This window comes from Nelumbo nucifera, chromosome 7 (assembly GCF_055504915.1).
Source record: "Nelumbo nucifera cultivar China Antique chromosome 7, China Antique-T2T, whole genome shotgun sequence".
In the NCBI taxonomy this organism is placed as follows: Eukaryota; Viridiplantae; Streptophyta; class Magnoliopsida; order Proteales; family Nelumbonaceae; genus Nelumbo; species Nelumbo nucifera.
Genome location: NC_142655.1, coordinates 23,376,116 through 23,403,880, shown reverse-complemented (window position 1 = coordinate 23,403,880; position 27,765 = coordinate 23,376,116). Strand labels below are relative to the sequence as shown.

The following is a 27,765-nucleotide window of genomic DNA, read 5'->3' as shown; positions in this document are numbered from 1 at the left end:
TTCTGTCAAGTAGGACGTTTCTTTGAACAATAACACTTTTTGTTTGGTACTAGTGCTCAGCATTGGTACCCATTATAGTCCACGTCACTGCTACATCATATCCTCATTGGCAGCAACGAGCTCCAATCTAAGAAAATATCGAATTCAGTGTTGCTCCAAACCACACCTTTTCGATATCCAAGGTGTGGCTTGGAGTATTGTTTTTTATGAAAAAACAATTCCAAACAAGAGCACCATTTTTTCCAACGTGATGCTGATGTATCACTATTTTCTGGAACAACGACATCAATGCCAAACAGACACTCAATGTGAGACATATCGTATCAATTTTGAAGGCCATTGATGTATTATTTAGATTTTAAATGTTTTAAATCAAGAGTTATGACGTGAAATTAGATTTGATAAAATATCAAAGCTAAAATAGTCAAAACATAAATTAATTTCCGTAAATTTTACATATTGAGAGTATTGATACTTTAACTTTATTAATAAAAATTAATCAATTTTGGGCGTATTTAAATAGCCCCATAGTTGATTTTCTTTAAATAAAAAACAAAAAATTTGAAAAGCAGCTCATATGGACTGCATTTTAACTATAATGCTAAACTTTGACATTTTAATACTGGTTCACAAGGCCGGTCCAGTACTGGCCGCTGGTTGGTCTAGAAGGGGTGGACCGTCTAGAACAAAATTCTCCTGTCGTTTTCATAAATTGTCAGAAATCGTTATCCTAGTATGGACTGATCCGTCAATGAGTTAAAGATTCTGGGCATTCTCGTCATTTGAGCGCATTTTACTGATTGATAAGATTCGGGGGCATTTGCGTCATTTGAATTTACAATCTTATCCACAAAGCCTCAAGGGTTCCGAGTTCCAACAGCACGTGCCTGTCATGCAACTAACGCCACTCGGCAACCCGAAAAAGCTTCTCAAAACAAAACAAACCCACCCAATGAAGGTCCCGCTTGGTCCTACACGTGTCAATTAACACGTGCAAACCCACGCCTTCATAAACCCCCTCCTCAAATCAGTTCGTCTTCTTCTCTCCTCCTGCTCCCTTCTCCCCTGCAAAAGATAGGAACCGTCCATCTTGGAACCGCTCCCGATCCTTCCCTCCCGGAACCGATCTCCGGCACGTTGCAGTGTCAACCTCCGTAAATAAAGGCAAGAGAGGTGGCATTTCCGTGTACCCTCTTCCGTTTTCCTGACATAACCACCACCATCACTGAGAACTGGCCATCGCCACCACCTGACCACCTTCCTCTGTTTTCTTCTCCCCGCTTGTACTCTGTAGAACAGTTCTTCAGTGTCAAAATTCGTAAATAAGGACAGCGTTTGGTGGCACTTTCTGAACACTCGTCCAGCGTTATTTTTTTGTCTAGGTCTTCTCTTCCCGCAGTTCTGATTTGTAGATCTGTGAGAAGCTTCTGAGAGATGGGGAATGCAAATGGGAGAGAAGAGGGGGAGAATGGCGGCGACGATCCGTCGGTACGATCTGATGGGGAAACGGGCTTTCGCAGTGATTTCCCAGCCAACTCTGACCGCCCGGTGCGTGTGAATTCGTTGGATTCGATGGGGAACTCACCGCCCCAAAGCCCTGGTCGGTCTCGATCTCCGCTTATGTTTGCTCCCCAGGTAATCTCTCCATTTCCGCCTTTGATTATTGTAGGATTTGATGTATTCTTTACTTTTTTTTCTCCGTTTTTCATTGGTTCTGTTTATGGATTTCAATTTATGTGATTGATAGATAAATTGGTTATTTTATTCAATTGATGTGTGGCTAGGCTACTGTGGTCTTGGAACTGATGTGTTCTGTTAATTTATGGTTGAGGGGTTGGTGGATTTTATTCATTTTCCTGTAATTTTAGGCTTGATGAGTCAATACTTGTTAGGATCTTCAATTTCTCACTTGTTGGTTGGTGATGCATTATGTGTGAAGTATTGTTAGAATCCATAGAACACGAGAACTTCAATGTATATATATCAGATAAAGGCAAACCATTAATATTTAATAATAAGAAGCTTTTTCCATTATTGCATAGTACTTGAACACCAATAATAATGCAGTATGTAATTGTCTTGTTTGTATTTCTGCATATTTTCCACATACAACTTGTTAACTGGAGAAGGGGAAGTTCCGTGCAGTGTAAGAAGCACAACTGAAGCACAAGGAGTTCGAAGAGCTTGAGACATAAGGCACAAGGTGAGGTGTGCACCTGAACGAAGTGAGGTGCCAATTATTGGGAAAGGGAAAAGAAAAAAACTTGATGCATTAATCCATCGAAAAAGACCAACAAGCTATGCGAGACATAACCCACAAAAGGAGCATCACCTTCAGCTCGGTGTGCCTTTTACAACATGGGTTGCTTGATGAGGGAAAAATAAAAAGGAAATCTAGAAACGTCACACTGGAGTTTGATGAAATATTTGGCTCTGATACGTCTTGGCAGTGTTAGTTCACCTTATTAGTAAAATTCATGCAAATACCATTTCAAGTTCATCTAAGATATGCATTCTAAAAGATGAAAACTATATGCTTTTGGCATTTTCAAGTTTTATGGTGGCTGGGATTCTATAATTTGGATATTGAAATAGGATTACTCAGTTCCTTGTGATTGAAGTCTAAGGGATTGAAAACAACTTTTGGAAAAATCTTGGGCATGTTAATTGTGGGAAAGATGCAATAGGATATGACTTTTTCCCCTTTTCTTAGCTACTTTTTTTCTCATTGTGTGGTAGTATGTGTACGACATGGTATCAAATGGATAAATGTGCATTTGTCTTCATTGCCATTTGCGTGATTCACTGTTGCTCATTTGCTGCCCTTGTTCTTTTTCCCTTTTTGTTACTCTGTTATTTCTTTATTAGTATAAAATTGTAGCCTTCTTTAGTTACTAATAATTTTTTGACATGCAATTGATCTATTAAATACTTATGATATGTTGGTTTCGAAATATTGGAATTAATTGATTAAGAGTGCTATTGTCTTTTAGATACACTGATTTGCTATGTTTTGAGAGGAAAATGGGTGTTATTAGTAAAGATAATTGCTATTTTTTCACATGCATTCTAATTGTTATTTACAATTATAAAATAATCTAGAATTTATATTTTTTTCCTTTATTCTGCTGCCTATGTAGCTAGGTGATGCCCAGGTGGGGCAACATTAGGCTGCCTAGTTGCCTAGGTGGGTGCCTAGGCGGCACCTAGACGGTAAAAATTTTATATAAATAATTAACTTGTTTCTAGTTCCCTAGTTTTATATACCATTCAGCATACATATTATTTGAAACAATAGCAAGTCTCTTTATTAATAACATTGAATTTCCTCTAAAAATGTGGCAAATTATCACACCTAAAAGATAAAAAACTTTTAAATATATTAATTTCATTATTTTAAAAAATTATACTATTATAATAAGTATTTTTTATCAGCAACACAAAAATTGATTCATTAGATTAAAAAAGCATATACAAGTATACAACAAGTTGTGGGCAGAAACAAGAAGCCCAAAATAATTTATCCCACTAATTACAAAACAGCCCAGAACATAGATTGTGTTTGAACCCCTTGTTTAGCTAGGCCAGCAGCCATGCTGTTAGCTGATCTCCTAATCCACCTTATTTAGATCAACATGTCTCTAGATATATGCTTGAAGCACCTGAGCTCAATCCTTAGCTTCCATATTACTCCTTCACCCTTCTTCATCCAATTCACAACAATTTTTGAATCTCCTTCAATAATAATCAGTCTGTGAATCCCCATTTCTATAGCTTTTCCTACTCCATACACTGCTGCCATCAACTCTGATCTCACCACATCATGCTGAACAGGACCTGAGAAGTGAGAACGTGATCAAAATATTTCCATTCTCTTCCCTTATTACCCCACCAATACCCAATGGACCACGATTTCCCAAACAGCTACCATCAAAATTTAATTTCTTCCACCCAGTAGCTGGAGGAGACCAGACCTCATGTACTAGATCTCTTCCGGATGCAGTGTTAGCAATTGTTCCCCATGATCTTAAGAAATCTTATATCCTAAAATCAGCAAACAGCTTTAAGGTTTTCACCCAATGTGCCACCCTTAAAGTTATCACTTCAATCACAGTTTCTTTTCTTCTTTCCTTGTCATAAAAAATTCTTAGGTTTCTTTTTTCCCAAATTGTCCAAGCTACTGCTGCTCTAGTGAGAACTAAAGAAGCCTTCCAGATTATTAGGGGGAGTCCAAGTGCAGCCAAACAGAGAGGAAAACCACTCCTAAATATAGTTAGCAAAAGGACAGGAGATTAAAAGATGAATATAGTCTCACCATGCAGCTTACATAAGGAGCACCAGTTTGGGGACAACCACCAATTTGGTCTTTTCCTCTGAAGCAGATCACAGGTATTAATGGTGCCATGGAACACTCCCAACAGAAAGCACTGACTTTAGGAGGGATGGGCTGAAACCAAATCTCCTTGGCAGGGAAAGAAAGAGAGGAGGAGGTAGCAACAAGAGAATTCAAAAAGGACTTGCAAGAGAAGGACCCTGCCTGACTAAGTACCCGCACTCTAGAATCTGACCCACTATCCCCTAAGACCATTGAATTCAACAAGTTAACCAAAGTAAAGATACTGAAATTTCAGATTCTCTCAGATTTCTAGTAAGACCCAAATGTCAACTCAGGTTTGAAAGGGAAGAGGATATATATATATATATATATATATATATATATATATATATATATTATTTTTATCAGCCAAGGTAAGTTTTATTAATCACAGTGTGAAATTTGAGCTTACAAATTTGTGGGTAGTTTACCCACACTCATACGAGTAAACAAATACAACTAGAGTTGCAATCCCCCAAAATCAACCTTACAATTTAGCCCAAAATAAGTGCTGCCTGTTTGCCCCCTGTTTAGCTAAAGTATCTGCCATGGCATTTGCAGTTCTTCTCACCCATTTAAAAGTAACACTTAGTTCCCTTGTTATCATTTCAACTTCCCTAATCCTTTGCCTGTAAACCCAAGTGGTTTTTCTGTGAAATTTTGTCCAGGATGTACTGATAAATTCACAAATAGGTTTTCCTTTGAGACTAGAAAGAGCAAAGAGGGAAGGGAAAACCTTAGAAAGGGGGGCATTGCCGATCCAAATGTCCTCCCAGAATCTAATTTTCTGACCCAAAGCCAAGTCATACCTTATGTAGGGAAGAAACAAAGGAAGAATGTCATGGATGGCATTCCAGGGAGCAGCAACCAACTAACCCTTTCTCTAGCAAACCTCTAAATCCATTTGTCCATTAAAGCTTTGTTAACAGTTTTCAGGCTTCTCACCCCCAAACCACCTTTTTCCTTTGGAGTACAAACCCGTTTTCAACTGACCAGATGGATTTTCTTTTTCTCCTTCCAACCTTTCCAAAGGAAATCCCTCTACAGCCTTTCTAATTTATGAGCCACTTTAGTGGGTATTGGGAAGAGGGAGAGGAAGTAGGAGGGAAGATTAGAAAGAGAACTTTTTAGGAGAGTAATTCTACCCCCCAAGGAAAGATATTTGGCTTTCCAGGAAGCCAATTTCTTTTCTAATCTTTCCACCACCGGTTCCCATATTAGGGAGGAGGAACACTTAGCCCCCAAGGGGAGGCCTAGGTACATTGTCGGCAAAAAACCAATCTAACATGCAAGAGCTTCTGATAGAGTTTCAAGATTCTCTATCTTTCCCACTGGAATTACTCTACTCTTGGCCCAATTTACTCTCAAGCCTGTCACCACTTCAAACCAACTCAGCACCCCAAGCAAGACCTCCAGTTGATCTAGATCCGCATCAATAAAACACAAGGTGTTATCTGCAAACTGAAGTAATTGAACTTTTTCTCCTCCTGGAGCTGACTCAAATCCCTTCCACAAACCCTCTTCACCAACTCAGTTAACAAATCTTTCCAGGAAGCCATTTTTTTTTTTTTTGGATAGGAAATGGTAACTTTCATTAGATAATTAAAAAGATTACAGACTTACCACCCACAAAAAGGATGGAAAAAGAAAATAAAAAACTTACAAACAGGCCCAAAACAAAGCCTCCCTAGTAACTCCTTGCTTAGCTAAAGTGTCAGCCATTCCATTTGCTGACCTTCTTACCCAATTAAAGTGCATTCCAGGAAGCCAATTTCTTTTCTAATCTTTGCACCACCGGGTCCCATATTAGGGAGGAGGAACACTTAGCCCCAAGGGGAGGCCTAGGTACATTGTCGGCAAAAAACCAATCCGACATGCAAGAGTTTCTGATAGAGTTTCAAGATTCTCTATCTTCCCCACTGGAATTACTCTACTCTTGGCCCAATTTACTCTCAAGCTTGTCACCACTTCAAACCAACTCAGCACCCCAAGCAAGACCTCCAGTTGATCTAGATCCGCATCAATAAAACACAAGGTGTTATCTTGCATACTGAAGTAATTGAACTTTTTCTCCTCCTGGAGCTGACTCAAATCCCTTCCACAAACCCTCTTCACCAACTCAGTTAACAAATAAAGACTATCTCCATTATACAAATAAACAGAAGAGGGGAAAGGGTGTCCCCTTGCCTGAGACCTCTAGAGCTTTTAAAGAAGTCAGCTAGTTCTCCATTTACTAGAACTGCAAATTTGGGGGAAGAAACACATACTTTGATCCAGTTCCTCCATTTCTGTCCAAAGTTCATCTTCTCCAAAACAAAATCTAAGCATTTCCAGTTGACATGGTCATAGGCCTTCTCCAAATCCAGTTTGCAAACCATCCCTGAAATACCCTCCCTTTTCATTGAGTCTATCAGCTCATTTTTCCATCAGAACACTGTCTAGCATCTGTCTACCCAGCACAAATGCAAATTGATTCTTTGCAATCACAATACTCAGAATTATTTTCAATCTTTCTGCTAGGACCTTTGCCAGAATTTTATAGAAACTGTTCAGCAAATTGATGGGTCTGAAATCTTTGATGTCAGTGGCCCCTTCCACCTTAGGAATTAAGGAAATGAAAGTGGAATTTAGGCTTTTTTCCTGGGCTGCAGTTTGGTGGAAATCTTGAAACACTTTCAATCTTTCATCAGATCCTCTTTCACCACCTCCCAACACTTCTTATAAAAAAAGACTAGTGAGACCATCCGGCCCTGGGGACTTATCAACTTTCATATTCTTAATTACTTGCCAAATTACAGCCTCTGAGAGGGGGGGGGGGGGGGCTTCCAAGTCTCTTTGCTGTGATTCAGAAGTCTTCCTAAAAGCAAGACCATCTGGGAAAGGTCTTCTAGCTCAATTTTCCTTAAGCAACTCTGAGAAATATTTGATGGCAATAAATTTCATCTCAGCTCCATTCTCTCCCACTTGGTCCTCAAATTCCAATCTCTCGAGCCGATTGAATCTATTTCTTGCACCTGCCATCTTATAGAAAAAACTAGAATTCCTGTTCCACTCCTTAAGCCATTTGACCTTGGCCCTTTGCCTCCATTCTAATTTGTCCTTAAAAGCCAAATTGTCAATGGTCATTTTTGCTTCCAACCTTCTCTTCCTTTCTTCCTCTATTAGAGGTTCGTATTCCTCAGCCAAGTCCAAATCTTTAATCACTTCAAGACACCTTTTTTTCTTTGATTCTGATGCCCCACAGAACTCCAACCTCCAAGATTTCAGGATCTCCTTAACTAATTTGATATTTTTTGCAAATTTGAAAGAACTTGGTACCCTCTAGCAGGAGATCAGTCCATTTAGAGCTCAAAAGGGGAACCAGCTCTACCTCTTCAAACCACATATTTTCCATCTTGAAAGGGATTTATTATTTTACCTTGTTTACCACATACCAGCTGAATAGGAGAATGGTCCGAAATTGGTCTTGGGAGGGCCACTTGTTTTGAAAGGTTAAATGCATTCTCCCATTCCAGAGATATAAGAAACCTATCTAAGGGGGGTGTTCTGTAGTGTGGATGAGAAATTGGTGGGTGTGGACTGGTCCACACCACACCCTGTGGTAGGGACCAATCCACACCACACCACAGTCCACAACTGTTCTAAACTGTGGACAAACTGTGGACTGGACCAGTCCACACCCACAATGGCGTTTTGTAGTGTGGTGTGGACCAGTCCACACCACACTTTTTTGATTCCATGTATCTTATGTACATTTTATGAATGATCTACACCAACATTTTAAAAAATGACTTGGAAATGGAACCGTTTTGGCCACCGGTTTCTAGGTTGATGGTTCGACTATCCAATTCGAATGGACGGGCCCATTCTTACAAACAAATTAAAAAAATTAAAAATAAAAAACGGTAAAAAATCGTTGAATGAGTTGATGGTTTGACCGCTCGGGTCAACGGGTTGACTTTTTCAACGGATTTTAGCCAAAAAACTGGGTTTGGGGTAAAATGGATCTGCTTGCCTGGACGGTTCCCAGGCTGAACAGTACGACCGTCCAGGTCAACGGCGGTTCGAAAACCTTGATCTACATAGTTAATCATAAATATCTAATTTTTACATTTTATATGATAAATATATTGAAAAAATGCATCAATGAATTAATATTAACCAATAAATATTAATTTTTTTATAAAAACAATAGTAAAATAGTTAAAAATTTAAAAAATATATTTTAAATATAATTTTATTGATAAAACATTAAAATTTTAAAAAATAAAAATTAAGTAAAATAATTAATATTTTATTGATAAAAATATTAAAATGTGAAATAGACAATAGGGTAGCCTTTCAGGGAAAGTGTGAAGTAGGGGATCAAAAATCAAGTATGGACGGTCCCCAACCACAAGGTTTTACCATGGATGAGAAATTGGGGTGTGGACGGGACTTGTCCACACCCAGTCGAACGCAACCAAATCCCGTGGACGGGACCAAAACGGTCCCATCCACGAGATTTAAGTGGTTCCGAACACCGCCTAACTTAACCAATGCTGGGGACCCTTGGTTATTGGTTCAGGTAAACTGAGCCCCCAATAGAGGAAGGTCGATAAGGTCAAAACAATTCACAAAATCTGCAAATCTTCTCATATCCCTTGTACACCGATTCCCTCCCTTCCTTTCCTCCAAGAATCTAACCACATTAAAGTCCCCACCTATAACCCAAGGAATGGAGTGTGCCCCTCTAGCTTCAGCAAGGTCCTCCCATAAACTCTCCCTCTCCACACTATTTGTTGGATCGTATACATTAGTAAACTACCCTTGACAGCCTCCCTCAAACTCCAAGATTACCGAGACTGAGAAATCACCAACTCGAGAAGAAACAAGATTACACCTTTGATCTGTCCCAGAGAGTAAGGATACTCCCAGCACTTCCCCTCGCTAGCTTACCCATCTCACTTGATCGTCACCCCAAATACTCCTAATTATTTCAGCCTCCACTGAGTCCAGTTTAGTTTCTTGGAAGAACACCACATCTGACTTCCACTTTTTGAGAAAATCACAAATCACCATCCTTCTCTTGCCTGACCTCAACCCCCTCACATTCCATGAAATAATTTTTAAATCCATAAATAGAGAGACAAGAAACCCCCCTCACCCTAGCATTAACCCTTCTTCCCCCCTCTCCCCTTACCTGCCTTATCATTCAAGCCCCAGACCAACCTCATAATTTCCATGTTTTTCCCCCATTTCCACCTTTTTTTGCATTCAGTTTACCCTTTTCCTCTAACCATCGCCATTCTATCTTTTCTAAATAACTCATCATTTCTTTCTCCATGCCCACAATTGATACCCCCAAGAACTTTCCCAATCCCAAGATCTTAGAATTCACCCACGCCGAGGTGGCTTCCATCCCTTTTCCTTTGCCTCCCTCTTTCCCACTAACAACCCTTCTGCCCTCTTGACCTTCCGTCAACTCCAAACCAATTTCTCCTCCCCCCCACTCCAAAAGATGTACCTTGTTTTCATCATCTTGTGGGCCATGCATCGCCCCTGGAACTTGAGTTTCCTGATCTCTTATTACTGCTAGTGGAGTTATTTCTGCCAGCAGCACCTCTGGAGCAGGAACAGTCGCCAGGATTAGAGTACCATCTCCACTGCCACACGATGCTGGAGGAGTCTTCATCGACTGATCTTGCCCTTATGAACGTAGCCCCGATGCCTGTGTTCTCTGTTCAGGCATGCCTCTTCCGTCTGAACGTTGAGTAGGGCTTCTACTACCTTCTATTGATGGTTGAGCACCAATTTGGAGCCAGTTTGGGTCAGAGGGGGAAGAGGATCCATTTTTTACCTGTGTTCTCTGGGTCAGAACCAAATCTGGATGGGGCCAAACAGTAATATGTTGGTTCTGCCCAGAATTTTCCCCTATTTGAACTCTCAGCGAGATTTGTTTTTCCAAAGCTACCCCTCCTCTATCTCCATCTTTTGCCAACACCCCACCACCGGTCGGCCTTTTCGATTAAAGAGAATCTCCAGCTGGCAGCAACTCCAGTTCCTGGAGACATTCCATCAAAGTTTCTTTTAACCAGTTTTCTGAGACACCCGCCCAGTTTTGATCTTTATTTGAAATTTGAAGCTTTCCTTTGCTGTCAGCTGAATCTGAAGACTCCATCCGACGGTTGGCAAGAGAAGGATCATCTTCCGGATTCACCCGTGTGATACGACGGGACTGAGCCTGGTCCATCCACATTATGGGCTGCAGGTCTTCCCCTCTCTCCCCATTCATCTTCTCCCTCTCCGGCGAACTCCCCTCACCACTGCCTTCCTCTTCTTCGTCAACAAGAACCAAGGTTCTGTTTAATTTATTTATGAGTTGATTTTGTTGTACTTACCTTTTTTTTTAATGATTAAATAAGATGATTTCCTAGCTGTTTTGTATTTTCTGGGGTTTCAATTAGTCTAGGTGTTTGGAATTTAGGTATTGCTGTATAGATGTGGGGATAGAGATTATTGATCTTGAATATTGACATGAAATCTGATTGATAGCTTGTGAATGGATAGACTGACCTGCTTATGTGCTTTTACAGATTCCTGTAGCCCCTCTGCAGAGAGCTGATGCCCCACCTGTTTTCAATCAAATGTGGCTGAATGAATCTCCTGATGAGCAAGATCCTCCTGAGCAAGGAATTCCCATAATGATCACATGGAATTATGGTGGTAATGATGTTTCTGTGGAAGGGTCTTGGGACAACTGGACATCAAGGTATGCTGAAGTTTCTCTTTTTGCCCCCCTTAATGATCTTGCTTAGTGAAAGTAGAGGAGATGTCTTCTGCAGTTGAGATCATTGTTGCATTGACATGGACATGGGAGTCTGAATCCAACATATGTCGAATAAGGACTCACAGACATGTCTGTGAAAAAGTATATATGATTAAAATATTTTATGTTTTTTGAATTCTAACATTATATACGTGCAAAAGGGGGTTTAAAATGTTGCATCTTGTACGGGCCCATGCCCCATCCCAAACCTAGACTTACCCAGCCTGCAATTATACATGGGCTGGGCTTGGATTTTTGGTCCTTGGGCTGGGCCTGGACCCAAAAGTTCAAGGCTTTTTATTTTTCAAGCTGGACCCGGGCTGGCCCTTCGGTAGCCCAAACCCTGCCCAACTACCTACATACATATATGCATGTATAGACAAACATTTATATGCACACACACAAATTTTTTTGGGTAAACAATACATATATGCATACATACATACATTTATATCAAATTTTAGTGTGAGCTGATTGACCAACCTGAGCCTGGCCCTGGCCCGAGCCCAACCTGAGTGCATCAAATTTCAGTGGCTTTACCTGGGTTGAACAGATCATGCTTGGCCTCAGGCTTGGTTTGAGCTTAGGCCTCTTAGGTTGGGTCTAAACTGAGTTTAAACCCAGCCCAGCCTGTTCCACTTGCACCCCCACTTGTGTCAAATAAGCTAGGAGATAAAGAGGAAATGTTGTGAAGTATATACTAAAGAATCCATTGAATGTTGGAATCTGACACAGACATGTCCATTTAGGAGAATCCGTGCAACAGTGGTAGGAATGCAACTTTGGCGGGCTTGTGTGGGCCCTTGTCAAAATTTGAATGGGCCTGGCCCAAAGGGCCAAGCCCAAACCAGTGTAAAATTCCAACTCAGGCCAACTTGAGTTGTACCCCTAAACACTGTTTTAGATCCTACAGAAACTACTTTCATGTTAAACATCTTCAACACATACTATGTCTATACTTTTTTGTGCAGGAGGAAACTGCAAAGATCGGGTAAGGATTATTCTCTCCTGTTGGTCCTTCCATCAGGAATATACCAGTACAAGTTCATTATTGATGGCGAGTGGAGATACATTCCAGAACTACCTTACGTAGCTGATGATACGGGTTGCATATGTAATCTCCTAGATGTGAATGTAAGTAATTCAATCCGTATCCTGCCACATAAGTTTGTGCAATCTGGATATTTTGAATTGTTCACTATAAAAAACTGACATTTTCAAAAAAAAAAAAATTGCCGTTCTGAGAATGGCAAGGGTTTGCTGGGTATTTTATTTTGGCTCCTATTAACTGCAAAAGACCTTATGGCTTCCAGAATCCATATGTTTTGGCAGATCTACATATAACGTCAATTAACTTCACTATTTTTTGAAAATGTGAAAGTTACCTTATAGCAATCATGAGAAGAACTACAGGCCTATGGAGTTTCATTTTCTTAAAAAAAAATATTTTTTCGAATCTTCCTATTCCTGACTTTCAACTTGTCACTAATCTGCCAATATAAAATCCCTAAACAACTTGGAATGCAAAAGGCAAGGGAACCATCATAAACTGAGGGTCATTCAAGTTTCCTTATCAACACTAAAAAGAAATCACTACTAAGTGACGTTTGGTGACAGGACACCCATGGAGGGCCCCTCACTTAAACTGCACATCTAACTATTTTATGTTCTTTATATTTTGAGATTATAATAATAAGATAGGCATTATTACACTAAATTAAGGGGTTATCCCCTACATTTTCTGAAAATTTTTCTTTCTTTTTCTTCTCTATGTTGAATTTCTATATTTTAATATGAAATTCATACTTTTTTTATAAAGATTATTGATTGTAGGTTTATATGGAACATAGAGAATTATCCTAGGATTTAAGGTTTTTTATTTTTTTGGAAAAAGAACCCATTGCCTAGGCGGCCCCACAAAGGCAACTAAGCAACATGACACCCCTGCCGCCTAGCCACACCTTGGCATCATGAAAACCATGGGCCAGCTGTTGGCTTTCTTCCCTCTCTATGGCTGTTGACTGGGCTTCATCTCTTGTTGATGTGATACAGTGTAAATGAGTGGGTCTGAATTGGCTTGGCCGATTTTGGGGTGCTTGGCACTTGTATATATTAATAAAATTTCAGCTATTACTGACTAAAAAAAAAACGATCTTCTCTTTCTTGCAGGACTATGTGCCGGAAAATCCAGAAAGCATTGTAGAGTTTGAGGCCCCACCATCACCAGACTCCAGCTACAGTCAGCAGTTTCCGGTGGATGAAGACTTTGCCAAGGAGCCAGTGGTTGTTCCACCACAGCTACATCTGACAGTCCTTGGAATGCAGAACCCACCAGAAGCTCCAACGAAGCCTCAGCACGTCGTCCTCAACCACCTTTTCATAGAGAAAGGTTGGGCTTCTCAGTCTCTGGTTGCTCTTGGATTGACCCACAGGTTCCAGTCTAAGTATGTTACCGTTGTCCTTTATAAGCCTCTCAGGAGGTAAGAAAGAGCCCCTCCAACTTTCTGGCACTCATATTTGTACAGGGGAGCTTCACTATGCTGTTTCAACATTTGTGTTAATAGATGAACTTTACGTTCGCTTTCCTCGTATTTTTCTTCTATTGAAGGTCATATTCTATTTTCCTTTGACTATTTTCAAGAACCAATTTCACATTTTTTCCCTCATATGTCAAGTCTTTTTCCCCCCTTGAAGGCTTGAAAAAGACGAGACAAAAAGAAAGGAGAACAAACAATAAAGGAAAGAGAAGGGAACTAAGGATGTTCTAAATTTTCTTTTCTTTTTTTCTTTTTTTCTTTTTTTTTCCTCCTCTTCATTCTCCAGCTTGGTTTTTTCTCAAGTAGTGGAAACAATGGAAGAAGCCTTTTGAAAGGTAAGGTTCAAACTTCAAAGCATTGATATGCAGCGATGCATACATATCGTACGATAGGTATTGGCATTTGAACCACCCATACACTAAATACTCGAGTTTTGGCCACTTTTGAAGGCCAATAATGCCCTTCTTCGAGATGTTCTGACTCAACTCTTGAAACTTTATTCTTAGAAATGTCTTTGCATCAATTCTTGAAACTTAAATAATAATAATAATAATAATAATCTAAGACTCGTACATATTGATATTTTGTAGTTAGAGATGTCCTAGCTCAATTCTTGAAACTAGAAAAAAAAAAGGGAAAATTAATTTAAGATATTGAAAGATCTTGTCGGTGTTTGTTCTTTGTAGCATATTTTTTCAGTATTCTACCATTCCTTCCTTCCATGCTCATATGTATTGGTTGGTATCTATGTATCGATTTTTATTGACTATTGAATGACACAAATCATATTTTTTGAAATTCAAAGTTCAAATGGTCATTAATTATGCCATTCAACTTATCAAATCCCACTTCTCACTAATCGTCTTAACACATTTTTTTAACTATTAGTAAGTGTGCATGTATTTTATACATAGAAATTTTAGATGATAATAATGATAGTAATACAATTTTTTTTACAACTTTTATATATTTTTTGTTTTTTATTATTAATTGGATGTGGATTGAAAATCCAAATCTGATTATATAAACACCTCATTCAAATATGTGATAATCGGATCGAATTGTGAAGATTCAAATATCATTGATATGCTTACTAGATTGGTTAGATTCTTCTCTTTGTAATATTTATCTTTTTTGTGTAATTTTTTTGTTCATTTATAAAAAAATAAAAAATTTAAATAGAGGGAATTGAATAGGGTGAAAAGTAGTAGTTCAATTTATAATTTAACTCATAATTGAATATGGACCAAATTCAAAAATGAGTATTTTAGTCAAAAAAAAAGTTTCACAAATTCATATTTTTAATAATGGTGTAAATATAGAATTATAGATGTGTTCAATTTTTTTTTGTAACTTTTTTGTATTTTTGTGTGTAAAAATAATTCTAATATGTCACACTTACATTTTGTTTAATATGATAAATATATGATATTATACATGTGCCTAAATATTTTTTTTTCTCAAAATTTATGTATTTTTTTTCATTTATGTATTTTTATATTTTATTAACTTTTATTATTTATCTATGACATTAAAGGTTAACATGTTTGGCCCAAAATTTGAACTATTGATTTTTGCTAAACTGAAAAATAATTTCATTTTTTGTCAGTTCTAAATTATGTATGTCATTTTCATTACCAATAAAAACAATTTTTGTTTATTACACTTATTTTTTAAATTTATTAATAAAAATATCATAAATGTATCTATTTTTTTTATATTTTTTGTAAATTTTTATATTTATTTCTATTTTAAAAAATTTATTACATAACTATGACTTTGTAGGTTGATCAATTTTGATTTAGATAGTTGAATTGTTTAGCCACCACTTGATTAAAAATGGTTTTGTTTTTTAGTCAATTTTAAAATATATGGGTTTATATTATTAAAAATAATGACACAAATCTAATTTAATAAGAGAAAATGGGAGTTAATAATTTAAGTATATGACTTAATGAGATGTATTAAATGAGGGAATTGAATAGGGTAAAAAGTAGTAGTTCAATTTATAATTTAACTCATTATTGAATATGGACTAAATTCAAAAATGAGTATTTTAGTCAAAAAAAAGTTTCACAAAAATTCATATTTTTAATAATGGTGTAAATATAGAATTATAGATGTGTTCAATTTTTTTTGTAACTTTTTTGTATTTTTGTCTGTAAAAATAATTCTAATATGTCACACTTACATTTTGTTTAATATGATAAATATATGATATTATACATGTGCCTAAATGTTTTTTTTCTCAAAATTTATGTATTTTTTTTCATTTATGTATTTTTATATTTTATTAACTTTTATTATTTATCCATGACATTAAAGGTTAACATGTTTGGCCCAAAATTTGAACTATTGATTTTTGCTAAACTGAAAAATAATTATATTTTTTATTAGTTCTAAATTATGTATGTCATTTTCATTACCAATAAAAATAATTCTTATTTATTACACTTATTTTTTAAATTTATTAATAAAAATATCATAAATGTGTCTATTTTTTTACATTTTTTGTAAATTTTTATATTTATTTCTATTTTAAAAAATTTATTACATAACTATGACTTTGTAGGTTGATCAATTTTGATTTAGATAGTTGAATTGTTTAGCCACCACTTGATTAAAAATGGTTTTGTTTTTTAGTCAATTTTAAAATATATGGGTTTATATTATTAAAAATAATGACACAGATCTAATTTAATAAGAGAAAATGGGAGTTAATAATTTAAGTATAAGACTTAATGAGATGTATTAAACGAGGTGGGAAGTAATAATTGAAGTTATATTTTCAACCTTACCATTAGATGTGGACCAAATATACAATTATGAGCATTTTAGTAGTCATTAAAGTTGTAATAAAATGGCTTTTATATTTTTCTCAAACAAAGTAGAGGGTAATCTTAGTCCAAAAAAAGTTTCACATTGCATTCACATGTGACAATTCTAGACAATGATAATTATCGAAATAATGTATTCAGAATTTTCTATAAACTTTATATATTTTTTATTTTTTTGTTTTTATATTTGTTTGTTTTTTATTATTAATCAGATGCAGATTGTAAAATCCAAATCCGATTACATAAGCACCTCATTCAAATATATGATAATTAGATCAAATTATGAAGTTTCAAGTATCATTGATAGGCTTACCTGCTTGGCTAGACTCTTATTTTTTTATTGTTGTATCTTTTTGGTGTATCTTTTTTTTTTCTTTTCATTTATCAAAAAAAAATGTAAAATTTAAATAAAGAGAATTGAATGAGGTGAAAAATAGTAGTTCAATTTACAATTTAAACCTTACAATTAAATAGGTACTAAATTAAAAAATGAATATTTTAATCATTGTTTTAAAAATTAGACCAGACTAGATGATCAAACCGTTTGGCCTAGGAACCGGTTAAGTCATTGATTCCACTTTGGCCATGAACCATTATTTTACAAAAAAAAAAAAATCATTGAAATGGTCAGAGAACTACTAACTCAAATGTTTTAACTATTAAAATGTTTCACTTGATTAATAGATATCGGGTTGCTTTAAAACTAATTCCAATTTTTTTATTTATTTTAAAATAAAAATTAAAAAAAAAATAGAACATTTGGAAAAAGAAATTTTCGTATCTCATAATCTTGTTTAGTTATTTCTAATGATCAAAATTAGTAAGGGTTCTTAGTTTTTCCATTTTGATTTTGAGTTTTCTCTTTTTTTATGATTTCTTTTAAGTTGTAATAGCAAAACAAATGCAACTCCAATAAAGAAATAAAAAGAATGATGTAAGAGATGAGAGATTAAACATCGATCTTATAGAAAAATGAAGCAAATGATCTGGGATCTGAGATCTAAGAAGAGGGCAAATGGTGTTTTAGCGATGGTGACGATGAACATGGAGATAACCACCAGTAGTGGTTTCTTCTTCTTCTTCTTCTTCTTCTTCTTCTTCTTCTTCTTCACTTCTCAGCTTTAACCATCTGTCTCATTCCCAAAGTCTCACACTTCCCTTTCATAGTAATGTATATATACGATAGACTTTAACCTAATTCTAATCTAACAATCAAAATACAAGGTTACATTATATTTTACATCTTACCGGTTTGACTGACTCAAAATGGACGATCAAATTAGTTTTAAAATATGTAGGTTTATATTGTTAAAAATATTGACTTAGATCTAATTAGTAGCATTTATTAATGAAAATAACTTAAAATATAGGATTTAATAAGAGAATGGGATTTAATATCTTAAATATAAGACTTAATGAGAGGGGATTAAATGAGGTGAAAAGTAATAATTGAAGTGATTATTTTAACCTTTATAATTAAAGATGGATTAAATACACAAATATAGGCATTTTAGTATCTATTAAAGCTAGAATTAAAATTATAACAAAATGACTTTTATACCCTTTCTCAAACAAAGAAATAGAGGACAATTTTAACCCAAAAAAGTTTCATATTGCATTCACATTTTTATATATAGTGTAGATATAGATTAACTGTTCCTTTTAATTTTAGATTTCAAATTTTACATCAAGTTTATTAATTATCACCTTTATTGTCATTTATATTCTCATTTATTAAATACAAATCTTGTCATTTATACTCTCCTCTATTAAATACAAATTTGAGAAATATTTACTCACTAAGCTCTTTGTAAGGCTTGAACCCATGTCAATTCCATTGTTATGCAAGTAATCAAAATTATATAGGTTTATTTAACTATAAGTAATGTTATATATGAATGGCCATCCAAAAATTAAAAAAAAAAATCAGTAAAATCAGTATTTTATAAATATTAAGGAAATGAATGATTTGTCAAATCTATTAATCTATATTTATATCAAAAAATATTTTTAATTTTTGTTGGTTTATGAAAATAAAACACTAGAAATAGAATAATTAATTATTACTTATAAAAAAGAAATAGAATATTATTTAGTAATTAAAATTTATGAATTTGCATACTTAGAAATTCAAATGGATTCAATATATTTTTTTCTATAAAATTTTAATTAATATTTTAATTTATAGTAAATAACAATGTTTTTATTATTTATAGAAATAAAAATGTTATTTACAAAATACTTAAGAGTTTCAGGATTAAGTGAACTTATTTTCTTGTCCAAATACAATAGTAAAAATAATAAAATAAAAAAAATGATTTTGTGATTAAAATATAATAGTTTTATATTATTTGTGTCTTGGATCTATCTTCCATGAGTCTAATATATTTTTCATAATTATAGTTCATAATGTAATTTAAATAAACAATAACATATCGATGTCTTAGACTGATGCATTGTTAGTAAAGTTGTATAATATCTAAATGTCTAGATATATAGATTGTGACTTATTTCTTCCAATAAACTCATAAAATTAACATTTCTTATTTATTTATTCCTTATTCATAGTTATTTTAACCTTATGTTTAAGATTATTAATGTACTTGTTGGGTTTGTGGAAATTTCCCAGATGCATGCAAATGTATAAAGCACACTGCTATACATTTCCATTTCCAAGCTTATCAATACAGCACGCAAAACTGATATTTTGAACCTTGTTTGTATTGATTAAAGCATTCTAATTGCTAGTTAACCACTACTGTCTTTTCTTTTTCTTGGTAGAAACCACTATTGATTTAGTTGTGTAGAGAAAATGCAATGAGCTCAGATGTGATAAATGTTTTAAAAAAAATGACCTAGAATCGGAATTGTTCTGGCCACTGTTTCTGGGTTGACATTTCAACCATCCGGTTCGAATAGATAGCCGATCTTGACAAAAATTAAAATAAAAAATGGCCAAAATTGTTGAACAGATCAAACCGGTCGACGATTCAACCACCTAGGTCAATGGATCGTTGACTGATTCAACGGTATTTGGCCAGAGACCATTTTGGAGTAAAACAGAACTGGTTACCTATACGGTTCTTGAGCCAAAATGGTCATGTCTAGGTCTACGACAGTTCGAAAATCATGGATCTGATAATTAATAAAGTACACATTGCACTCTCTATGCTTGAGCATGCCATCATGATTGGCATCAAGGTTGAGATTATCGATTGGTGTGCATCATACCATACATATTTGGCTTTTGAACCACTATATGTTATATACTACAAGTTAGGACATTGGCCACTTTCCAAGGTTAATATCCTTTTTAGGCCCTGTTCGTTTTTTGGGAAGTTACTTATCCAGGTAAATGTACTTATTAAGTGAAGTATTTATCCATGTTCCTTTTCTTCTCAAGTAAATAAGATAATGATTATTTTAGCCATGAAAAAATATTAGTAGAAGGGACACTTTTGTCCCATGCAAGTGTAGGCAATGGGAAAGTGATACCGGGTAGAGTAAGTGATACCTAAGGAAAATAAATTATACAAAAAACGAACAGGCACTTAGGGTCTGTTTGGTTTACAGTTGGAATCGGAATCGGAATGGCCCATTCCCATAGTCTGTTTGGTTCACACAGGAATGCGAATGGGAATTGAAATCAGCAGGAATGAGATTTCATTCCCTAGGGAGGGGTAGGGAATGACCATTTCCTCAAATGGGGGAATGCCATTCCAACAAGAATGGAAAAGGAATTTCGATTCTATCCAACCAAACAGTTGAAATCGGAATAGGCTTTTTCGATTCCAATTCTATACCCTATTCCCATCAACCAAACGGGGCCTTAGAGATGTCTTATCTCAATTCTAGGAATGGAACGGGGCGTGAATCATATTCCCTATACTCCCAACCCTGATCCCTTACATGTGAAGATGCTACATATCCGGGTGAAAAAAAAAAAAAAAACTCTGTAGAAATATTTAAATGGTGATGGTAATTTCTGGGTCACGAAAATTAAGCATTCTCAGTCGTTAATTTGTACTGATAGGCTGAAGAGTGGAGATGTTTTATCTTATGGTGCTCAATGGATTATCAATGATGGATGGTTAGTTGACTTTTTTAATGATCCATGGTGTGGTTCATAGATTTATTTGAAAGATCATACTTCCGAAAGGCCTTTCTCCTTTTATTGACCATAACACCAATATAGCTAGAATCAAGGTTTTTAAAACTGATCCAGAGAATGAACCGGTCAGGGGTCTGATTCCCGGGTTGAACGGTTTGACATTGTTTTAATAGAAAATAAAAAATAAAAATAAAAAATGATTAAAACCGTTTGAACGGTTTACCGTCTGGATCAGTGATTTGTTGATCAAAATCAATGGTTTTTGGGAAAAAATGGAACCAATCACCTGACCAGTTCTTGGTTTTCCGGTATGACCATCCGGTCCGGTCTGGTTTTGAAAACCATGGCTAGAATGTTGACTTGTTGCATGACCTCTTACCTCAGCCTTTCATTAATATGATCACTAGAATCAACTCCCAAATTATCGATGACGATTCATGTTTATTAATATTACAAAATCGGTGATTTTTAAAATCAGTGTTTTTTCAAAGATCAATTTTTGGTATCATTTTCGTCATGGAAGTCGATTTTTGAGAAATCAGCTTTGAGTCTATTTGGTATTGATCCTCAAGAGCTGATTATTTTTATATCAGAGTTATTATTTAATACCATGTTGGATGTCATGTCATCATAAAAAAATCAGAAATAGCTAGAAATCTGGAAATCATCGAAAAAAAAAAAGATGATCCCTGAGAAGGGCTGATTTCAAGAATTGGTTTTTGGCTGATTTTCTGAAAATTACCAAAATCAGCCAACTAAACAGAAATTTCAATGCCGATTCTTTTAACAATGATGTGGCTCCAACATGGCAGTGATTTTTAAAAAATCATCATGGATGCTAGACACCACCTTAATTTCAACTCCATCTCTAACGGGGCGGTACACTACATCTTTGAGACCGAAAGCTCTTATATCCTCCAAGACACCGTCTGGTTTGGATCCCAACTAAACTTTTGACCCATTGGACCTCATTTGCAGGGTTTCTTAGACCTGCAACAATTCTGGTCGGACTTTGATAGAGCCAAAGATGTAGATGAGGGTGGGGTCCTATTCAAAAGATGTGTGTCTTAGGCAAATATGGCAAGCCCGAAATGAATCACTGTTTGAAAATGTGCTTTTTCAGGTTCAGCCATCTTCTATTATTTCTAGGGCTGAATAAGTAATTTCCTCACTCATTTCTCTCTACAAAATCACCCCATCTCCAACCCTGTTTCATGTGGCTCCTTTTACAGCAACATGGTATAAACCTCAAGGGGCATCATAAAAATTAGGGATAATAACTGTTCAGCCCATTTCAGAATTCTTAGTCTCATCATACAGGTGGGATGAATTCTGATCATGGATTGATGTCAAATTCACAGGCAGGATGCGGTTTATAGGGGGGAATTCTAATAGACTATGGAACATTGAATAAAACATTATAAAAAGGAATAAGATAAATTATAGCTAATATCAATTTAAAATTAATACAAAACTATCAAACAATTATTAGTTTTATAATTAAATTTTACTAATTAAAAACCACCTTAAGTTCCACTAAAAAAATAAAAACTTCATTCACTTCAACCTTTTTACTGTACTTCATTCACATGCAAATTTAAGAAAAAGATTTGTTTCCTTTTACTTTACTTCAGCCCTTTTACCTTACTTTGTCAAAAAAGAGTAGGAAAAATTACTTTAAAATGTCTGGCAAAATAAACTAGTGGAGATAAAATTGAAACTTTAAATTATGTATGATAATGCCTTAACAATGATAAAGGTATTTTGGTAACTTCAATGTCTTTATTATTGAAAAAGCCAAGGGAAAAGAGGTATTTGCACATTTTTCAAAACTATAGAGGAGGTCTTTGTTAGATTCAAACACACATAGATAGTTTATAGAATTGTTATTAGAGGATGCTTTTATAATTTTACCTAAAAATAATACCAAATAATAAATACAAATTTATCTAGAGCATAGGAAATTGACTACTCTCACTAAAACACAACTTAGATTGTTTCGAGATAAACTAAACATAACCAAAGATAAATAAATAATACTTGAATTAGACTTGGATGGACACCACTATCCTCAATTTTACTCATAAATAAAGGTTTTAAATTGAAAGGTAGAAGTGCAAAATATGAAGATGTCCTTGAGAGTTGGGCCAGGCCAAAGTCCAAGGTCTTGATTTTAAGATTGGCTAAACACATGGAAGCATTGAATTAGGAAGGAGTCAAACGAAAAAAAGTCCAATATGCGGTGAGAGTGGATCAAACACGCAACCTTCATATCTCCAATCTGACGCTCTCCCAACTGAGCTATCCCCACAATGCATAGTAACCTCTAATTGATCTTAGATATATAAATCTAAGAGAAATCTTCTATTTCATTTTGGCAATTCAGGAAAATCTTACCTGACAATATTTTCAATTCTCACTTAGCAACGTCAGATGTCTCTATACCATTGATTCATACTCTCAGTAGTGTATCAAATTGCGGGCCTCATTGTCTTAATGTAGAACATATATATGGCAAGTTACGGGATACTGGTCTTAAGTGTTGTGTTGTTTATCCATGTCATAGTCCTAGTTCTGCTTTTTGCCTGTTCCAAATCTTTATATATAACATCCACTGCAACAGTGTTCAAAATATCTATATAAGATGATATGTCGGTACGGTGTATCGGCCTATATCAATACTGTTTTTTTTTTTTTTTGAATCTGGTTCCAAAGGGTCGGTCTACCCTCTGAACCACTCGCTGATCCGAAACACCCATTATAGGGATATACTGAAAAGGCTCCGATACGAGTCGATACATATCAGAATAATTAACCAAGTAAAAAGTCTAGACAGAGATAAAACCCATCTGGCAACCAAATGAGGAGCAACATTTGTCGTTCATTGCACATAATTCATCATGGAGCATGAATGAAGGTGAGATAATAGACTGTTGCAGGAAGTAATGATATGGAGCAGCCTCCTTGGTGGATAGGGAGCATCCACCAACATGAGTTGGAAAATATTATAAGCATCACCTTCAATATAATAATAACATTTGATAACTGAAGCTCTTGAACTAATGAGATACCTTTATATATAGAGTCATTAATTGCTTCAGCCATGATAGTATCTTATGTATGATGACAGAACGGACATCTTGTATCAATATATATGGATATTGTGTTTTTCCATAAGCACACCGCCATTAAAAGAATTTAACTTATGGAAATAAAAACTTCTGTGACCAAAGATGATTCCATTGCATATTATGTAAAACAGTAGAAGAAGTGGAGGAACTAGGCATGCATGGTTGCTTCAATTATCTTATAAAAATGCAGATGAAACTGTGAAATTACCATGAAGTAGTGTTTTGCACCAAACCAATCTATCATCCATCTGAGTGTATCAATGGTAGGGGAACTGATTTAATTAGTGGCAATCTCCGTGGGAGATTGATTAGTTTCTTTAGGAATGAGTTGAATTGATCATTAAAACGGGAATTTCTACTCCTGAAAAAAGTCTGCAATTCATTCCTAAAGAAATTTGTCACCACCTTGTCAACTCTTCCATATCACCCCATCAGGAATTTCTACATAGAATGTCAAGGTGGTGATAAATTTCTTTAGGAATGAGTTGAGATTGCATCTGATATAAAGGGACAGCCTCTGGAGCGGATTTGATTAAAACGGTCCTTCACGCTTGAGATAATAGAGAGATCTTCCAACATGCTAAATGAGCCTTCATATACACGGGAAGAGAGAAACAAGATAGAAAAAGAAAATGGCATGGATGAGATAAAAGTACTTTTCCAAAAAAAGAGAGGTTCTAAATTAATCATTTCAAGAGTAGAAATTCCCGTTTTAATGATCAATTCAACTCATTCCTAAAGAAATTTATCACCACCTTGTCAACTCTTCCAAATCATCCCACCAGGAATTTCTACATAGAGCGTCAAGGTGGTGACAAATTTCGTTAGGAATGAGTTGAGATTGCATCTGATACGAAGGGACAGCCTCTAGAGTGGATTTGACTAAAACGGTCCTTCCCGCTTGAGATAATAGAGGGATCTTCCAACATGCTAAACGAGTGTTCATTACACGGGAAGAGTAGGGGTGCCCACGGTTCAGTTAACCAAACCGTGGGGTGATTTTTTAGACTGAATCGATATGTTCGGTTTTTACATTTAATTGAACCAAAACTGAACCAATGCAATCGGTTAACCAGCCAATTGGTGGACCGGTTAACCACGGTTCGGTTTTTTGATTTTTTTTATGCCCTTAAAATAAAAAAAGGGAACTGTGAGACAGGGAGAGCTGGAGAGTGGGAGTCTAAGAGAATGTCGCCGAAGCAGGAGGGATCGCCTCCGATGTCGGAGGGCAGAGCATCGAAGGCCGTCGTCGTCGGCCCGTTGGGGAAGAACGAAGAGAACTGGGAGAGTGGGAGTCTGAGAGAGTGAGAATCCGAAAGAGATCGCCGGAGGAAGGATCGCCATTCGCTAGTATCGCCAAAGCAGGAGGGATTGCTGGAGGCCGTCAATGATTTGATCGAAGGGCGGAGCACCGAAGGCCGTTGCCCATCGGTCCGTTGGGGAAGAACTGGGGCTGGAGAGACCGGAGAGTGGGAGTCTGAGAGAGACAGAGAGTGAGAGTCGAGAGAGCTCAAAGAGAGGGAAAGAAAGGGAAAGCCAAAAATGGTTGTTCAGCTTCACTAGTCTAGCTGCCAGTCTACCATTGCAAGACTGGCGAACTAAAAAGTCTCAGTTCGCATTTATTAGATTTTCAAAAGCAAAACAATAATACTGTATAAATGTATATTATTGTATATATTGGTTGATTCAGTTAACTGCCAGTTTTTTTAAATGGTTAACCAAAACCAAATCAACCGGTTCAGTTAACCGATTTTTTTATTCGATTTTGATTGGTTCATTTTTCGGTTTTTTTTTTTTGCTCACCCCTAGGGAAGAGAGAAGAGACAAGATAGAGAAAGAAAATGGATGAGATAAAAGTATTTTCCCAAAAAAAAAGGTTCTAAGCATGGGTATCTAAATATAAACAATCACTCAAATCTAAAATTTGAATAATAAAATAAAAACATGATAGAGAAATGATATGAATTAGATGAACTTTGATTAGAGGAAGGAGTTAAGCGAAAAAAATGCTAACTTGCGGTGAGCGTGGATCGAACACGCGACCTTCAGATCTTCAGTCTGACGCTCTCCCAACTGAGCTATCCCCGCGATGCATTAAAATCTTTAATTCATTTTAAATGTACGAATCTAAGAGAAAACTTCTATTTCATTTAGCAATTCAAGAAAATATTACCTGATATGATTTTCAATTCACACTTGGGCTCAGTTTGAGAAGAGTATATATATATATACACACGTATGGACCTATATCGATATATATATATATATTTTTTTTCTGAATCTGGCTCAGAGGGGCCGGTCTACCCAAGTAAAAGGTCTAGACAGAGATAAATCTCGTCTGGCAACTAAATGAGCAGCAACATTTGTCATTCGTCGCACACAGTCATCGAGCATGAATGAATGTGAGATAATAAACTGTTGAGGAAGTAATGATACGGAGCAACCTCATCCGTGGATGGGGAATAACAGTTGATAACTGAAGCTCTTGAACTAAAGAGATACATTTATATATAGAGCCATTGCTTCAGCCATGGTAGTGTATGATTACAGAACGGACATCTTGTATCAATATATATGGATATTGTGTTTTTCCATAACAGTTCTGGTGGCGTTGGGAGTATATTATGTGCACAACGCCATAAAAAGAGTTTAACTTGTGGAAATAAAAGCTTCTGTGACCAAAGATGATTCCATTGCATATCATGTAAAACTGTAGAGGAAGTGGAAGAACTAGGCATGGTTATTTCAATTATCTTATAAAAATGCACAGATGAAATTGTGAAGACCTTACCAACCAATACCAAGGGCCCGTTTGGTGCACCTTTCTGTGCGGAATGCCGAAAAGATGGAATGCCAGAATTGTGAAGAACTAGGCATGTGCGGCCCCGTTTGGCGCACAGAAGATTTAGCCGCCAAAAGAAGGAACACCAGAAAGATGTGAAAAGCCCATTTTGGACTGATTTCGGGAAGCTCTAAATGAAGCTTCTTGTGTCTTTCACGTTTTATTCTTGTGCGGAAAGATGCAGAAAAACGCGCACCTACCAAATGTGCTTCGGGCTGCTCAGATCTTCATGCAAAAGCTCAATGCATCTTTGACTATCAGAGCTACCAGAAGATCTTCCTAAAAAGATGCGCCAAATGGGCCCTAAGTCTTTACTACAGCGAATAGAAGACCTTACCAACCAGCCCGTTGGCATCTTGCAAAAGCATAATTTTTTTAAGCTTTCTAAATACGATCAAATGATACAAAAATAATTTATTCAAGCTAAACATGGCATATGTGTTGCAGTTAGTGTCAAGGTTTAAATTTCATTATTGTTTATATTCGTTATGTTTAATAAATCCCTATTAAGTAGGTAGTTTCCAGCTTTGACTCTTTCTCTGTTCTTTATCCGTTAGTGTAAAACATCAGCTGTTTTTTCTCTCAATTAGTTATTGTAAAGGCTATTTATTAGCCAAAGTTGTTGATCAATAAAGTTGAATCATTCCAGTTTGTTTTTAAGCTTGTTCGATTCAAGTTCTAACTCACAACATTCTGGTATCAGAGCCACCACTGGGCTTGAAGAAACAAAGTAGCAACCTTTGTGATTTGCAGCAGCAAGAGAGATGATAACTGAAGGAAATTTTGTGCAACCTGCCATTCCTCGCTTTGATGGTCATTACGATCATTGGAGCTGTTAGACAGTTTTGTATGCCCTTAGCTTCAATCATTTTGATGTACTTTTGTTGTTTAGTGGAAATAAATAAAGTGCATGTTTGATTCATGTTGTTTGGTTTAATTCTGTGTAAAACCCTAAAACTGGACATTTGTAGAGACTCATGTTAGTTTTAAATGTTCACAGCCGTTGGATAAGTCTGGGGAGATTTATCCTGCCAAGGCTGATACTGGTGTGCCACCAAGTGTTGGGATGGCCTGTCTCAGCCATCAGGGTAAGACCCGAGGCACATACAGCATGGGATTACTTG

At 35.9% G+C, this 27,765-nt stretch overlaps 1 protein-coding gene and 1 non-coding gene across 2 annotated transcripts; one reads left to right on the top strand and one right to left on the bottom strand.

Annotated features, from left to right (window-relative positions):
• The first annotated feature begins 1,036 nt into the window (after window positions 1-1,036).
• Window positions 1,037-13,774, top strand: AKINBETA1 (5'-AMP-activated protein kinase beta-2 subunit protein). Its single transcript, XM_010253416.3, has 4 exons — window positions 1,037-1,635; window positions 10,951-11,126; window positions 12,155-12,317; window positions 13,353-13,774. Exons 1-4 carry the CDS (start codon window positions 1,435-1,437, stop codon window positions 13,665-13,667), a joined length of 855 nt encoding a protein of 284 aa, XP_010251718.1. The 5' UTR covers window positions 1,037-1,434; the 3' UTR covers window positions 13,668-13,774.
• A 12,040-nt stretch (window positions 13,775-25,814) lies between these two features.
• TRNAF-GAA (transfer RNA phenylalanine (anticodon GAA)) lies at window positions 25,815-25,887 on the bottom strand. The gene has a single exon. It is a non-coding gene; the product is annotated as a tRNA-Phe (tRNA).
• Between the last annotated feature and the right edge of the window lie 1,878 nt (window positions 25,888-27,765).